At 38.3% G+C, this 17,895-nt stretch overlaps 1 protein-coding gene across 1 annotated transcript in view; it reads right to left on the minus strand.

Moving 5' to 3' along the window:
• LOC141331554 (diacylglycerol kinase zeta-like) overlaps positions 1-17,895 on the minus strand; it is a 75,057-nt gene that overhangs the window by 42,585 nt on the left and 14,577 nt on the right. The window contains exons 2-22 of the mRNA XM_073836605.1: positions 14,234-15,116; positions 12,164-12,272; positions 11,951-12,046; positions 11,495-11,572; positions 11,331-11,402; positions 10,546-10,602; positions 7,515-7,583; positions 6,844-6,915; positions 6,636-6,752; positions 6,042-6,113; positions 5,831-5,926; positions 5,613-5,695; positions 5,341-5,401; positions 4,476-4,589; positions 4,171-4,311; positions 4,003-4,081; positions 3,796-3,851; positions 1,676-1,738; positions 1,312-1,385; positions 959-1,070; positions 663-862 (exon numbers count right to left, since the gene is read on the minus strand). Coding sequence (XP_073692706.1) covers positions 663-862; positions 959-1,070; positions 1,312-1,385; positions 1,676-1,738; positions 3,796-3,851; positions 4,003-4,081; positions 4,171-4,311; positions 4,476-4,589; positions 5,341-5,401; positions 5,613-5,695; positions 5,831-5,926; positions 6,042-6,113; positions 6,636-6,752; positions 6,844-6,915; positions 7,515-7,583; positions 10,546-10,602; positions 11,331-11,402; positions 11,495-11,572; positions 11,951-12,046; positions 12,164-12,272; positions 14,234-15,057 — 2,645 coding nt within the window. The 5' untranslated portion in view covers positions 15,058-15,116. The remainder of the gene's footprint in view (positions 1-662; positions 863-958; positions 1,071-1,311; positions 1,386-1,675; positions 1,739-3,795; positions 3,852-4,002; positions 4,082-4,170; positions 4,312-4,475; positions 4,590-5,340; positions 5,402-5,612; positions 5,696-5,830; positions 5,927-6,041; positions 6,114-6,635; positions 6,753-6,843; positions 6,916-7,514; positions 7,584-10,545; positions 10,603-11,330; positions 11,403-11,494; positions 11,573-11,950; positions 12,047-12,163; positions 12,273-14,233; positions 15,117-17,895) is intronic.

The following is a 17,895-nucleotide window of genomic DNA, read 5'->3' on the forward strand; positions in this document are numbered from 1 at the left end:
TTTTGCACTTCACTAAACAGTGCTGCTGTCGCCACATTAATTAAATCTGTCTCCACTTCCGATATTTAGCTTTTAAAACGAGGTTTCATTACAGGCCTATTTGCCGTCGATACAATTCCTTCACCTCGAATCGGCCAAGTGTGAACAAATCCTCAGAGAGAGCGATTATCTAATTTCAGCAGGACTACGCAAGCTTGTCTGTCCTCAGCAGCCATTTATGAGGATAATATATTCACTTCAAGTGTCAAGGAAAAGAAATGAGACTGCGACAGCGAATAAATCACACTAAATTTTCACACTTTCACTAACAGCTCAATAGAAAGAGACATCCATCCAGCAGATTAACTTTCTGCTCTGATATTTTTTAAACATCAGCTCATGCCAAATACTCAAATGTGTGTGTGTGTGTGTGTGTGTGTGTGTGTGCGTGCGTGCGTGCGTGCGTGCGTGCGTGTGCGCACATTTTGGTGCTGTGCCCTTTTAAAGAGCAGTTGTGCTCTTTAAATCTCATTCAGAAATTGCAGACCTTCTCCTTGATATCACATACATACCTGGGGTGGTGCAATATACCGGTATCGGCAATAACCGTGATATTTAAAAAAGAAATATACACAATAATATGCACACAGCATCCAGTGTGTTTTCACATATGATGCACTCACTCATTGAGCAGTGGTATTGATGTGCGTCTCTTGGTTTTCTGCACCATGTTGGCCTGGTTTCTCAGCGAGATGTGAATAACAGATGGAGCTAGTTTGCAAGGCTCGCCATCCACCTGCATGGGGATTGGCTTAAAGGTGGTGAGGGTGACTTCACGACACTGATTTAACCTCTCACCATGACCTCCGACCTGCAGCGTGGCCTACAGTCGTAACAAACAATACATAGACTATAAATTCACCAATCGTACTATAAAAACTCTATAAAAAGTCATTCGGGGGGGGGGGGTAAAACATACCAGTGATGTCATTGTGAACCCAATGACCTCAATGCAGCCATCATCATGACGCTGAGGCTCAAAGTCATGATGCTCACTTGGATTGCCCCATGGCATAGTGCCCGCACAGTACCTGTGATAAACATGTACATTCAAACATGCGGACTCGTCACACAGACACATCTAGAACTGAAAAGTAAGCTTTGCCATCACAGGAATACATTATTTAATACATTAAAACAGAAAACAGTTATTTTAAATTGTAAAAATATTTCACAACATTACAGTTTTACTGTATTTTTGAAGTAAATGCAGCCTTGGTGAGCATTCCAAACTTTTGAATGGTAGAGTAAGAAAAAAAATTGGTTTGTTACCTGGGGATATTGAGGAAGACCAGGCATTGCAGCTTTAAATCCTGGACTTTAGAGGTCAAATCTGTGCCATCACACTGTAAAGAATAAGATAGAGAAGAAAGTGGTATAAACTGAATAAGTCAGCAAAACAAACCAACAGTCAGCAGAAAAAAGGTTGAAACTCAAATTAAGGCACACCACCTCTCAGTGCTAAAGCCCAAGAGAAAGAAATGCAAACAAACAAGAACGGAAAAACAGAGACTTAGAGTGAACCCTGAAAAACACAGCATATTCATTTGCATATCAAAACACCCAAGCATGCACACATATTTCCCCTCTTGTTCTGCATAAAGGGGTCTTTGTTTAGTTTTAACTCCATACGTACCACCACTTTAATGTGTTTAGCCAGGTCTTTAGAGCTGCCCATCAAGAAATCAGAAAACGCTGTCTGGAGAAAAAAGAAACATCATTTGCATTTCTGCCACCACCAACTCACTGTCACATTACTGTTGTGGTTAACAAAGGGGTTGGCGTCTATTAAAGTCACGATGTAACAGAAGTACCGACAGATACTTTCTCTGAATACTGATGTACATTAAAGTGAAACTGATTATTGAAAAGAAAAAAATGGACTTTCTATGCATCCTTTAATGATTGGATAAAGGCTGATCTGATTGTGAGATTGCAGTCTATTGTAAGAAAGATTTGGAGATTAAGCACACTAAATGATTGGAGAAGTCCAGAATCAGTCTGTCATTCTACTGGAAGATCCAGTTATGAGATTCTTATTTAAATGCTAAGTTTACTTTAAAAAAAAAAATTCCTGATAATTTACTCACTCCCATGTGATCCAGAAAGATAAAGGTTTTTGAGGAAAACATTCTAGGGTTTTTCTCCATATAGTGTATTTCAATGGTGGCCAATGGGTTGAAAGTCCAAACTGCAGTTTCAATGCAACTTTAAAGGCCTCTACACGATCCCAACCCGAGGAATAAGGGTCTTACCTAGCAAAACAATTGGTCATTTTCTTAAATCAATAAAAATGAATATACTTTTTAACTACAAATGCTCGTCTTGCACTAGCTCGACTTCACGCATTTCGTAATCATGTTTGAAAGGTCACCCAGTGTTTCTTTCTGTGCAAAAGAAGGAAAAACAATGATGTCAGACGATTTTGGAGGTGGCATGATGTGAACCCTACCCTACCTTTTTGAGTCGAAGTACATGGACAAAAAACTAACCATGCGTGACCTTTCTAACATGATTGTATAATTCGGAGAGACGAGCATTGCAGTGCTAGTGCAAAACCAGCATTTGTGGTTAAACAGTTTATACTAGTGGTGGGCCGTTATCGGCGTTAACGTGCTGCGTTAACGTGAGACTCTTATCGGGCGATAAAAAAAAATATCGCCATTAATCTATTCTCAAAGTTGGGTTGGGAGCTGGGTCTAAACTACGCAAGATATGATGACTTTCACCTTGATATATTTTAGCGTGGATGACGTATACCTAGTCGAATTGCACTGTAGGGGGCGAGAACGAGTCTTCAACTTCTGTGAAATTACCACATCAAATGAGACGTGCAAACATGGATGCAGCTATGAAGCCGCTTCAGGGCAGGTGCGTTGCTAGACCCTTTTTACTGGGGCACGTGAGTTATAATTTACTTTGATAATCCCGAAATAAAGACATTAAACTATATGCAACAACTGAATTGACGCTTCTAAAAGCAACGCAGTTTAATGGAAGATTATGCACGCAGAAATCCATGCCCGTGCGCGTCTGTGTATTTAACAGCAACGCGCACGTCGTGCAGCCTTTTGCGCAGAAGTACATGGTTACACAAGTTTGTATAGGTAATTATGTTGTAAATGCAATTGTCAAGCAGTTTGTGATGCATTTTGGAAACAGGAGATGAGCACCTGATCTAATGCGCGCCACCTGGCCCGTTCTCGAAGACTTACTTTTAGTCATTATTTGGGTAGCACACATATTCTGAATGCCTTCAGCAGAATTCAAATTAAGCATTTTAATCTAGATTAATCTAGATTAATTCCAAGATTTAATCTAGATTAATCTACATTAAAAAAATTAATCTATGCCCACCCCTAGTTTATACATTTAATTTTTTTCACTAGATAAGAGCCTTATTGCTTGGATGGAATCATGTAGAGCCCTTGGAAACTGCAGTTTGGATCTTTAAACTGTTGGTCACCATTAAAGTCCACTATATGGAGAAAAATCATGGAATATTTTCCTCAAAAACCTTCATTTCTCTGCGACTGAAGACAGAAAGACATGAACATCTTAGATCACATGGGGGTGAGTAAATTATCAGGAAATTTTTTATCTGGAAGTGAGGCCAAACATTTTAAAAAGTGAAAAATGCATGGACGAATCATTCACAAGATCAATAGCATGCATTTGGAAAATTTACAGGATAAAGTGAGTCCTTTGTGAGAACTTAGCTATTTGAGTTTGAGAGTTTATGTGTATTTCACTTACCCCTGCATAGAACATTTTGTTTCTGAATCGGCTGTTAAATTTCTCAGGGTTGGCCTCTGAAGAGTAAGAGGAGAAAGCATCATTAATCTCAATTAGAACTAATAAATCTGACCGTGCAGACGAAACTCAAGCCTTTACTCTCACACAGCCACTGTCTTGCTATTAAACAGTCACATTTATATGACAGACTAGTGCGTTTACACCAACCTCGGGATTCATGGAACTCTAAAGTGACATGAGCATCAAACCCAAGGCTGAAGTAATTATTGAAGACGTCCAGAGGGAGCTGTGAAGCAGAAGAATATCAATCACTCTTCAGCTGCTAACACACTAATGCAAACAGAAACAGCACTGCAGGTGGAGCTATTACTGTACCTTGTCTGTGACCTGCTCATCTTTTTCCTCTGACCCAGCCTCTGGGTTGGGCTTTACAATAAGATTCCATCGATCCAGCTGTACAATATTCCCGTCCTCAACGTGAGACAGAATTTTACTCAGAGGTTCATCTGTGTAACCCTACATGCATACGATTGTAGAAAAAAATGCCCATTTAGCAAACCATTCTATAAATGGATGAGCAGATTATGCTGCATGAATTACAATAAAATTTACAACGAAGGAACATAAATTTCTTCTGACTGAATGCGCCTATGCAGATTTCGGACCAAAGGTTTACTCACCCCTCCCCAGTTTAGCGTCCTAGCAAGGTCATTTCCCGTGCCCAGAGGAAGTACTGCCACAGCAGGAGAAGGGTTTAGCTGTAGCTGATCAAGAGCAGACAAAATCCAGCCCACCTGAAACAACGAATCATTTAACATGAGTGTATGTGTGTGAGAGAGAGAAAGGGAGAGAGAAAGAGAGAGAGAAAAGCATAAAATGTAAAAAAAAAAAAAAAAAATTAATTAAAATAAATAAAAAGCATTATCAGACACACACACACACACACACACACAGCTAAAATCATCTAATACCTAAATGACAAACACATTAGTTTACACATCTTGTTTTGTAAAATCACATCAAACCAAGAGAAACCCACAAAAAAACACAGGAGAATATGAATATACTGCAGAAAACAGCAGTTTAGCTGTTCAGCAGGGTGGAAGACGAGTGATGGGAAGGGTGGATTAAAACTCGGTTATTTCGGTTGGGCTTAAGGCATTATTTCCAAACTTCTCTCTCATGGATCAAAGTCAGGGTATGAAATATGACTGCGTTCAGATTCCACTTTAACGCTCTTAATTACTCACACAAACGGATTAAGGAGATGTGACAGCATGGGGTAAACCAGGACACACACATCAGCATAATATGTCAGAAAACTCCTCAAACACATGACTCATCGGAATAGTGTCATAGTATTATGACTCAAGAGAATCATCTCTGGTGCAGCTCACAGGCTGGGAGATAAGACTCCAGTGCCGCCTCCTCCTGGAGGGGTTTATAATTCCTACATAAACCATTCACCTAACATCCACAAAAGGTGATCACAAACTATTTCTTAGCAGATTATTTTGTCAGATACAGACACATTCGCTCACTCACCGTGCCATCCCCACCACAGGCCAAAATTCTCAAGTTGTGTACTTTGCGATACATCTCCAAGCTAAAATATAAAAAAAACATGAATATGTATAAAACTAAAATATCAATCATTATCGTAGAAACAAATTATACCAATGGGACAGATTAATATTTTTCTACTAAAGTTGAAAAGACTGCTAGTAAACGCTAGTAAAAGCTGTTGAAGGAGTTCAGATGATTAAAAACAAGTTTGGGAACTCCTGTTGCGAAATATTCCACATGCAGGTACTCACCCTTCCTGAGGACCCCCCTGACTGAGATCAAAGACCTGCCGGGGGTTCAGGTACCACAGAAAGGACTGGATGATTTTAGCTCCCTGAGAGAGGCGGAGAGAGCAGAAGAGAAATGGTAACATAGGTTATTATCATTTTTATTTTTTATTTAATTATTATAAATATAAAAAGTACTAAATGAGTACTTGTTCTTTTTGCTATAGCATGTATTGTAATACCTGGTTTCCTCCACTCTTTGGGTTTACAAACACTAGCAGTGGCTTCATGAGTTGAGAGGGAATAGGTCTCACAATGAAGGGCTTCCATCGAGCCTCCTAAAAAAAGAAAAGAAAAAGAGAGAGGTGGGTGAAGATGTAAAATCCAAGGTGTTGCTTCTTTAATTGAATTATCTTCTGGCAAACAAAAACAATTAATTGGTTATACACATACCTCTGCACCTTTCTTGCTGGATTTGCGTTTGAAAGATGTTCGTTTCTTCTTTTTGCTTGACTTTAGTGAGGACTGCGATTAAAAAGTAGCACAGTAACATTACAAAAGCACTTCACAAGAAAATCAAACACATTCATTAAAAACACAATGAAAAGCTATTTAGATTTCAGCATAAAACTGCTCTCTGGTTCTAATTTCTAAGCATTTAAAATTCATGGAAAACACAGAACAGTTGTATTTTTTTCTTTACTTTTTTTTTTTTACTTTGTTCAGCACTTATTTAGTGCTGAACAAACAATTAAGGAAAGAACATAGTAAAACAGAGCAGAACATTTCTTGACCACTTTTTAAAAAGTAAGTACTACTACATATAATTAAAAAAATGTTGCATCTTTTTGTAGAAATGCTGCTCAGAACATTGTAGCCAGAATTCCTTAAGGTTTGTGCTGAAGGTGTTCACATCTAGCGTTTTATATTTAACTTAGCCATAGAGATGCTGATAGCACTGCTTAATAATTTACACAGTCACCAAATCCAATTGATTATCTAATTCACTTTGTGGATGTTTTTTTACAGGGTGTAATGTGTGTATACCTGAGGTCGGCGAACCCGTATGATCCAGGTAGGAGGTACTATAACGGCGGCATGTGCTCCTAATGAACACGGTTCTTCTATCTGCTGCAGCATAAAGCATGTCACCTTATTATGATACTGCAGACAGACAAAGAAAAAGAGGAAAGTTATACATATGTACATACTCTACAATATGAAAACACTAATGCATACAGAGACTGAGACTTACTGCTTGTTTGCACCAGGAACAGCTAATGGCTACAATCTCTTTACTGTGAAAGGCAAATTTCTGCTGAAACCCCTGTAAGTAGAGATCAGTTGTGTTATAAACTTTAAAAACTTTAGACTTCATTCATTAGCCTTTTGTAATGTACATGTAATACATGTAATTTCTCAAACACATTATACAGTCAAACCAAAAATTATTCAGACACAAGATGATATTTTTTAACTAGTGGGTGCAGAACACTATAGTTCATTTATGTAAGTGAGGATAGCAAAATAAAGTAAACTGTGACATATTATACCCAAAATTCTTCATATAGGTGACCTCCAGTAAAATTGACCTGACCATGTTGTGCTTAAGTGTTTTTCTTTAATTGCTAATGCAACCTTTTTTACACTACAGACTGAACAAAATTAGGCATTGCTTGGTAATTGGTATTATAGTAAATATTGTCATGCTAACAGTTGTCTGAATTTTTAGTTGATTGTAATCCATTACATATCTTTCTATCAAAGTTATCTGACGCAATCAAGATGAAGTTGTTCTGACACAGTTTAACCCTATTTGAACTATAGCAAATAATCTGTAATAATGTGAGAAATGTTGAAGGTGTCTGAATAAATTTTGGTTTGACTATATGTCTAAACACTCCTGACATGATCCACTTCACCCACCTTTCCACACTGTTTGCATTTGCCCTCTTGTCTTCTCCGATGGACCCAGTGGTGTCGCACTATTGCTGGCTGTAATAAAAACAAAAAATTCATATAGCTGTGCCATCCACAGATTACGATAATCTGTGCTAAATAAAATGCCACATCAAACCAGTAATGTTATGGAGTTATGCTGTGGGGTATCAATATCAAATCTGAAGTTTGGGATATGGAGAGAAGAGGAGCAGACAGCAGAACAAAAAACATGAGAAAAGAGGCCTCTGGAGATGTTTTCAAAATGTCTGTAAACACAGAGTTGTATGCCATGATGAAATGCCTGTATGAGGGTAGGAAAATACTTAAGTTTTTTAAATTAAGTATTAAATATTTATATAATTAAGTTTAAAGTTATCTTTTAGGATTAAGAGTTATAGTTTGGGTTTACACAAATTGTCAACACCAGGCGTGAGGGGCACAATGTGACGTGACATGAGTCATCATGACTAAATAAACACTATTAGACAGTGATACTGTCTACACAAGATGCGGCACAGAGCGATATGATGTGACACCAACAGTAAACTGATGCCCCATTCAATTTCTGACGTGTTTGTGTTACTTCAGACAACAGTACAAAAGGATTTGGAACTTTAACACAATGTTCATTTACACTAACAACACTGTAACGATACAAAGCTGGTTTAATTACATTAATATATTTGTGGATGTCATTCTGCCTTTAGCCGCGTAAAGGTGTCATCACAACTGTGTGAAAGTGTGTGATACCTGTGTGATTGAGGTGTGCACACTACATTTAGCTGCAGCACCTCTCAATTGCTCCAAAGCACGGTGACCTCTGAAAGCTCTGCGTCGCCAGGTGTGCTAACCCACCAAGGCAAGATGGGAAACAGAAGGAGACAGGGCACAGAGAGGAGCAGAAGTGGAATGAAGAGATAGGGATGAGGAGTCAAGGGATGGATTACAGCAGTGAGAGCGATATAGGGAAAACATAAAAGGAAAACAGAGGGTAAAAAGGGTAAAAGAGAGATTTAAACAGCAAACAGCATGCTCCTGAGGTGTGTGTGTGTGTGTGTGTGTGTGTGTGTGTGTGTGTGTGTGTGTGTGTGTGTGTGTGTGCACCTGGTATTCATCACGTTGTGGGGACCAAATGTCCCCACAAGGATAGGAATACCAGTAGATTTTGACCTTGTGGGGACATTTCTCAGGTCCCCATGAGGAAACAGGCTTATAAATCATGCACAATGAGTTTTTTTGAGGAAGTAAAAGTGTGCACAATCTCCTGTGAGGGCTAGGTTTAGGTGTAGGGTAGGTGAAGGGCGATAGAAAGTACGGTTTGTACAGTATAAAAACCATTACGCCTATGGAATGTCCCCATAAAACATGTAAACCCAACATATGTGTGTGTGTGTGTGTGTGTGTGTGTGTGTGTGTGTGTGTGTGTGTGTGTGTGTGTGTGTGTGTGTGTGTGTGTGTGTGTGTAAAACAGTCTGGGGTCATTCAGACAGCTGCAAAGAGCAACTTCACAATTTTAAAGGGTTAGTTCACCCAAAAATGAAAATTCTGTCATGAATTACTCACCCTCATGTTGTTTCCAAACCTGTAAGACCTTTGTTCGTCTTCGGAACACAAATTGAGATATTTTTGATGAAATCCAAGCGCTCTCTGACCCTCCATAGATAGCAAGGGTTCTTCCACGTTTAAGGCCAAGAAAGGTACCAAGAACATTGACAAAATAGTCCATGTGACATCAGCGGTTCAATCATAATTTTATGAAGCATGAACACTTTCTAATTGATTAATTTGTTGATGTACTTGATACATTTCTGGGCCCTGAACATGGAAGGACTCTTGCTGTCTATGGAGGGTCAGAGAGCTCTTGGATTTCATCAAAAATATTTTAATTTGTGTTCCGAAGATGAACGAAGGTCTTACATGTTTAGAACAACATGAGGGTGAGTAATTAATGAAATAATAAAAATAAAGTGCCTTGCGAAATTATTCATACCCCTTCATTTTTTTCACATTTTGTTATGTTGCTGCCTTATGTTAAACTACTTTAAATTACTTTTTTTCCCACATCAATCTACACTCCCTACTCCATAATGGCAAAGCAAAAAATAGGTTTTTAACATTTGTGCAAATTTATTAAAAATAAAAAACTGAAAAGATCCCGTTGCATAAGTATTCATACCCTTTTCTGGGACACTCGAAATTTAGCTCAGGAGCATTCCTATTGCTTCTAGATGTTACTACACTTCGAGTGGAGTTAAACTGTGGCAAATTCATTTGAATGAGTATGATTTAGAAAGGCACACATCTCTCAGAAAAGGTCTAACAGCTGAAAATGAATATCAGAGCAAAAACCAAGTCCTGAGGTCAAGATAACTGCCTGTAGAGCTGTGACAGACTTGCGTTAAGGCAATGATCTAGGGAAGAGTTCAGAAAAAAATCTGCTGCATTGAAGGTTCACAGAAGCATTATCCATAATGGAAGACGATTGGAACAACTAGGACTCTAGAAAATGTCTGCCAGCCCCCATCCAAGCTGACAGAGCTTGAGAGGTGAAAAGGTGAGGCAAAGAATGGCAGATAATTGCCAAATGCAGATGTGCAAAGCTTGTCACATCATACCCAAAAAGACTTGAGGCTGTAAAGGTGCTTCAACTATGTACAGAGTTAAGGGTATGAATACTTATGCAATGTACTTATTTCAGTGTTTTATTTTTAATAAATTTGTAAAATTTGCAAATCTGGTTTTTGCTTTGTCATTATTATGGCGTATGGAGTGTAAATTGATGTGGGGAAAAACTAATTTAAAGCAGTTTAACATAATGCTGCAACAAAACAAAATGTGACAAAAATGAAGGGGTATGAATACTTTTGCAAGGCACTGTACAATGACACACTGCTGTTGGCTGTTTATATCGAGCTATGATGGTTTTACAGCTATCAGTTTGACAGAGTTGGAAAACAGGCAGAATGGGAGAGATATTTTGAAAATAAAGAAAAGAAGAAAAAAGAAGAAAACTCACTTCCCGGATGTTCCGTGAACCTGACTCCCTGAAAGATGGCTTACATCTGAAGTTTATCTGAAAGAAAATGAAAAAATATTATTTTCTATAATACTATTCAGTATTTACCCTGATGTAAACCCCAACATACAGCAGCTTATCAAAACCACAAACTACTGTATTGTTTTCCAGAAAACATGCTCAGATTTTGAGGTTCCCAACTGAGCTTCACATTTCTATGGAGGGAAAAAGAAATTTTGGAATTGTATGAGAACAAAACAAAAACCAAAAGCACCACTTGCCTTTATGTCTTCTTTGAGTTTGTTAGCCTGGTTAGTGTAGAAGTACGATTAAAATCACCCCTGATCAAACATCATTTCACCACAATCAGCCCCATATACCAGGCAAAAATTGTCAAATCCACCAGCCAGATTTAATACTGAGCACACAGAATCTGTGCCTCATGTATAAAATAAAAAACTCCACCAACATCCCCATACTGACTTGCCCAATCAAACTGACAGTGATTAAGGTACTAATAAGAAAAAGAATATGTCTGGCAAGAAAACCTTTCTGCATTATATAATTAAAACCAGCTTTTGCTTAAATTCAACCCAATCAAGTTATCAAAAAGAGATTTGGATGCCCACTTCAAAGGCTGGATGGACTGAGAGCTAAAGTGGCTCAAGATGTTTGGCTTTTCTAGGTTTATCAGGCCAGACAGTCACCAGTCTTTACTAAGATCAGATGTGTGAGTGATCCATTAGCCCCAGCCGAGTCTGAGAAAAAGCTAGAGGGTTTCTCACTCTGAATGATGGGTCTTTGAGAGGCACCTCATCAAGCCCCTCCCCTTGGGGCGGAGCTTTCCAGTCCAATAACTGAAGGGAGGAACATGTATGGTCTGTGATGCAGTGTCATATCAGGTGTTCAAGGTGTCTACCTTTGTGTTCCCACTGAGATCGGCACTCACCTTTTCCAGCTGTTCAATGCAGATGGAGTGAACTACGATCTTGCAAGCAGCACATTTTTTCCGAGCAACAGACTTTTGCTGTGAAAAACAGGAGAAAGAGACAATAAACTTACTCTGACTGAGGTGGTCTTCACTTGATGCAAAATTCCTAAATCATAATGATTGCACATAATTTGAAAATTGAAATTATGCAATGCATTCTGTAAACTAGCCACCAGAGGGCAGCCTTACACTAAGAGAGAAAATATGAGTGAAATAGAGAAATGTGCAATTGAGAGATTCTTCTATTTCCCCTTTCACCATCCACCCATATTCTCCATTTATTATACCATCCTTTATTCTCTCTAATCTGGAATTTGTCACATTTCATCCTGCTATTTACTCTCCTCTGTTTACTCTGTTATCACTTTTTCATAGAGGGATTTATGCTGGCATTCCTATAGCACACACACTCACCAGGGTCTTGGCATAACAGTGCTGTTCTCCAACGTAACAGAAGTCCCCAGAGACATTTGTCTCAAACCAGATGTGCTCTCCATACAAAGCTGATTCCTGCTCAAATACAAAGCATCAAACTAAATGTGAAACCAGAGAAAGAAACTGTAGCTCTATCAAGAGTCCAATGAACAGAGATCTGAAGTCTAGATTATTTGGGTTTGTTTTACTCACACTCCAGTCCACTGTATTGCGGATTTCTCGATCCGATTCCCCCTTGGCCAACACTGCAGCGCTGGGCTGGCATGAGAGGTGTTGGAGACCAGACTTGGCAATGGCCTTCCTACAAACAAACACAAAATAGAGAGGTCCCATAAAACATCAAGCAAAAATGATAAACAGAAACGCAATGTATAGTCTGGATGTACACATATACAAAGAAGGACAGTAAAAGTGTCAAACAAAACAAAACTTCAACTTGTTGTTTGACAGTGTGCATCACATGCAAACCATAAAAAAAAAACAGAAACATTGAATCTTTGTGTTCAGCTGCCAAACTGACACTCATAAAATAATACCACTGCTCTTAAACTCCTCTCATCATATATTTTTTGCATATACACCTAAAGAGATCACTATTGTAAGTGTCAAAATACCAATGAGAATACAAGAGACGAAGTTCCATAGTCACCTCACTAACCACATCTACAGTTGAAGTCAAAAGTTTACATACACCTTGCAGAATCTGCAAAAATAAGAGGGATTGTGCAAAATGCATGTTATTTTTATTTAGTACTGACCTGAATAAGATATTTCACATAAAAGAAGTAAATATAGACCACAAGTTTACATAAACTTGATACTGTTTTTACCTAAATGATCCACTTTGGGTTTTTTTTTTTTTTTTTTTTGTTTAGTGATAGTTGTTCATGAGTTCATTATTTGTCCTAAACAGTTAAACTGTCTGCTTCAGCAAAATCATTCAGGTCCCACAAACTCTTTGGTTTTTCAGCATTATGTATTTGAACCCTTTCTGACAATGACTTTGTGATTTTGAGATCCACCTTTTTACACTAAGGACAACTGAGGGTGCAAATATTACAGAAGGTTCAAACGCTTCAAAACGGTTCAAATGGAAAAACAATGCATTACAAGCCAGGGGTGTAAACTTTTGAACAGAATGAAGATACATTTTTCTTATTTTGGCAAAATATCATATTTCTTTCATTTAGTACTGCCCTTCAGAAGCTACAGAAGACAAAATAAGTTTAATTTACCCTGATCTTCAAAAAAAAAAAAAAAAACAGCTGTGGATCATTCAAGTAACAACACAGTATTAAGAATCAAGTGTATGCAAACTTTTAAATGGGGTTATTTTTATAAATTCAACTATTATTTTCTCTTGTGATCTATGTAAACGTCTTTTATGTAAAATATCCTATTTAGGACAGTACAAAATAAAAAATAACATGCATTTTTTATGATCTCTCTTATTTTGGTAAAATAATTAACATTTTGCAGATTCTGTAAACTTGACTTCAACTGTAAATTGGAATTACTGTTGGATTGATATACAGTAAGACTAGTATTAAAAGGATAGTTCACCTAAAAATGAAAATTCAGTCATTTTTACTCACCCTCATATCATTCCAAACACATAAGACCTTCATCTTTGAACACAATATAAGATATTTTTGATTAAATCCGAGAGCTTTCTGACCCTGCATAGTCAGCAACGCAACTTGCACATTCTAGGCCCAGAAAGGTAGCAAGGATATTGTTAAAATATGTGACATGAGTGGTTTAACTGGAAAAAAATAAATTGTTGAATATAGTTGTTATTTTGTGCAACAAATGTTTTCTCGTAGCTTCATAAAATTACAGTTGAACCACTGATGTCACATGGGCTATTTTGTCAATGTCTTTGGTACCTTTCTGGACCTTGAACATAGTAGGACCCTTGCTGTCTATGGAGGATCAGAAAGATCTCAGACTTCATCAAAAATATCTTTATTTGTGTTCCAAAAATGAACAAAGGTCTTACAGGTTTGGAACGACATGAGGGTGAGTAATTAATGACAGAATTTTCATGTTTGAGTGAACTATCCCTTTAAGGTAATTTACACTGGGATTGAAATTATATAGCGCTGATAAAAAAAAAAAAAATCCCTAAAGCTTGAAAAAGGACATATATGCTCTCACATACCCACAGCAACAAAATGTGGAAAGTCCAAACAGCTTTCAGTGAAAACATGAAAACACACACATACTAAAACATACAGCTGTAGTTACGGCTCTACATACGAGAGGAACGCACTCCATGTGTCAATCTGTGGGTTGTAGTAAGTTCCCTGCATTGCGTGTGAAAGACCAAGATCTGGCCAGCAAGGGGAGCTCGTCCTGTACAGTGCAACTGATCCTCGAGCTGCAAGAGAACTTTGCCTCCCTGCCCACAATCCACCTATATTAGACATGGCCTGTGTCTGACTGGTCTTACGGTAATGGCCGTACAGCCCATAAGCGGCTGGGCTCCGGTAAACAGCCTCAGCAGGTAGTAAGTGTGATGAGTTTCGCCGCAGGCAACGTGGGGCACGAATGAGGGGGCGGGGCTGAATAGTTTCTCCCGCCAACAAACCCTGAGCCAACCACGTCATACACTGTTCAGACCCTGACTCTAAGTCCATCACTGCTTGTTTGTGCTCCTCCTGGCTACAGTCACTATCAGAGAGGGAGGAGTATTCTTCTACATTCTTATTCTCAGTTTCATGATCTTCACTCATTTGCACCACACTAGCCAAGAGCATTGACGGTCCCAGGAGCTGGGCGTGAATGCTGCGGTGTTTGGCAGCCTGTCTTCGTCGGATAGCAAAACGCGGGGTAAGGCAGGCCGTTGCACCGCTCGACCTTCTTCTGGTGAAGTGTCCTCTTCTGCGTTGTAAGACCCCTGGCGGTAAGTTGCTGGTTTGGAGCTGAACGCTAGACCTGCGTCTCTGAGCCAGGACAGCTGACGGCAGGCCCACGCTGGAGCGCCGGCGCGCTTTACTCGCTGGAAGTGACACACTGGTGCGCCTGTGTCCACTTGGCTCACAAGCTTTCCGTCTGAAACGCAGGCCAAACAATGCATCCATTGGACTGGGTGATAAGAGAAGATGCTATATGTCACGACTGATATCTTCCCCAGAGGACGCTGTGGGTGCAAGAGCAAGTCGGTCAGCACACACAATACACAGTCTACGACACATCTGAACAATTCTGGTCTGTCTCCAGGAATGCAGTGCTGTTCCTTTGACCTTTTTTTAAAATAACAATGATGGGATATCAGACCACCACTAATCACTCCAATCAGCTCTATTCAGTGCTATTCATGCCAATCAACTCTATTCTCCTCACCTGCGTGACTTATTTAGCAGCTCAGATGCTGAAGAGAAGAAAACCTTCTGCCCTAAGCATCTAAATCCTCTGCATCCGAGTATCTGTCTGAATCAGAACCAAGCAAATGAAACCTCCTTTAATCAGCAGTGCTACGTAACTGGACGACATTCGATAACAATTGATTCAGCAGTATAATGTGGTCATGATATACCTGACTGAGCTTAGGTAACATGACCTGGAGAAAGTCTATCTGACAGCGATATTTATAGAAGTCATCTCCACTCTCCACTTTCTGATCCCACAGAGACTTCTCGACAGTTCCCTTAAAGGAACACTCCACTTTTTTTTGGAAATAGGCTCATTCTCCAACTCCCCCCGAGTTTAGTAAGTTGATTTTTACCGTTTTGAAATCCATTCAGCCGTTCTCCTGTTCTGGCGATATCACTTTTAGCATAGCTTAAGCTTAGCATAGATCATTGAATCCTATTAGACCAATAGCATCACGTTCAAAAATGACTGTTGTCAAAAATGATTGTTGTATTTAAAACTTGACTGAGCTGCGAGTTTCTAGGCTGATAAGATTAGGAACTACACTTCCATTCCGGCGTAATAGTCAAGGAAGTTTGCTGCCGTAATATGGCCGAAGCAGGCAGAGTATTATCAGAAATGAGTTCCCAGCTAGTTAGCATTTGCACATGTGCTGCGTGGTATTACTGCTCCTGCTTCGGCCTTATTACGGCAGCAAACTTCCTTGACTATTACGCCGGAATGGAAGTGTAGTTCCTAATCTTATCAGCCTAGAAAATTGAAGCTTTGCATTTCCACCGGTCTTAGTACACGATATAACTGCAGAAGAGTCAAGTTTTAAATAGGACAATTACCGAAACTCATTGGTTATTTTTGAATGCGATGTTATTGGTCTAATAGGATTCAATGATCTATGCTAAGCTATGCTAAAAGTGATATCGCCAGAACAGGAGAACGGCTGAATGGATTTCAAAACAGTAAAACTCAACTTATTAACTCGGGGGGAGTTGGAGAATGAGCCTATTTCCAAAAAAAGTGGATTGTTCCTTTAAAGGGATAGTTCACCCAAAAATGATCCAAACAACATTAGACCCGATTGACCTTCGCTATATGGACAAACCACTTCAGATTTTTTTTTTAGATATATATTTTTTCTGTGTTCTGTAGAGAAAAAAAGAGTGTCATACAGGAACTACATTAGTAAGTGAATGATATCAGAATTGTCATTTTACTGGCAGAGTTGAGAAGTATTTCTATCGGAAGTATCTCTTTTAACCTCAATTAACCTCAAAAACACATCCACTACACTCACCCATACTAACACCCTTGTATTCATTCTGCATCAATACTTAAAAAGCACTATTCACTACTTTTTTTGTCTTGTTCCAGCCAAAATATCTAGACAAAAAAATATTTCTTGTTTTCAGAAAAAAGTCAAAATTAAGTTAGCTTTTGCTTAGAACATACAAGATAATCTGCAAATGGGGTAAGGAAAAAAATCTTATTTCAAACAGAAAACAAGATTATTTTTCTTACCCCATTGGCAGATTATTTTGCTTATTTCAAGCAAAAACGCAATTAATTTTAACTTGTTTTTCTGAAAGAAAATCATTTTTACTCGTTTAGAAAATCTTTCTTGATTTAAGAATTTTAGATATTTTGGCTGGAAACAAGACAAGAAATCTAAGTAAGAAAAGCATTTTTTGCAGTGTGTAATACAGGTGTTGTTTTAGAACATGGCATCATGTTTACACATCTTATGCATCAGCGGCAGAAAAGTAGGAAGCTGGAATGTACTTTATTCCGTGCTGCCATCTCCACCGGTCTCAAAACTCAAAGAGTTGGGTAGGCCAGCAGTACATTGTCCTTTTCCGCTTGACTTGTACTTCCCAACAACACAACCTTGTTTCTGCAAAACACATTCAGCATGTTTTCTACAAACAATGCCTGATGTGTTCACGATTTACATGATGTGAGAAAGTCAAAAGCTACGCAAAATCCGATCAGAGCGGTCAGATGGATTTCCAGAAAAGTGATTTGAATATGATTTTAAACCGCATATGAATGAAGTTTGAAAGGATTTGCAAAAATCATATGTTATGTAATTTTTTGCCATGCACACACTCTCTAAATAAACTACCAGTCAAAAGTTTTTGATCAGTAAGATTTTCAATCTTTTTCTTTAATTCTCTTCTGCTTACCAAGCCTGCATTTATGTGATCCAAAGTACAGCAAAAACAGTACAATTTTGAAATATTTTTACTATTTAAAATAACAGTTTTTTTTTTTATTTGAATATATTTTAAAATGTAATTTATTCCTGTGATTTCAATCACAGCTGAAAGTTGCATCATTACTCTAGTCACATGATCCTTCAGAAATCATTCTAATATTTTGATTTGCTGCTCAAAAAACATTTATTACTATAATTATGTTGAAAACAGCTGAGTAATTATTTTTCAGGTTTCTTTGATGAATATAAAGTTCAAAGGAGGAATTAATTTGAAATAGAAATCTTTTGTAACATTATAAATGTTTTTAGCATCATTGCTAAATGAAGGTATTCA

Source organism: Garra rufa, chromosome 3 (genome assembly GCF_049309525.1).
Source record: "Garra rufa chromosome 3, GarRuf1.0, whole genome shotgun sequence".
Taxonomy (NCBI): domain Eukaryota; kingdom Metazoa; phylum Chordata; class Actinopteri; order Cypriniformes; family Cyprinidae; genus Garra; species Garra rufa.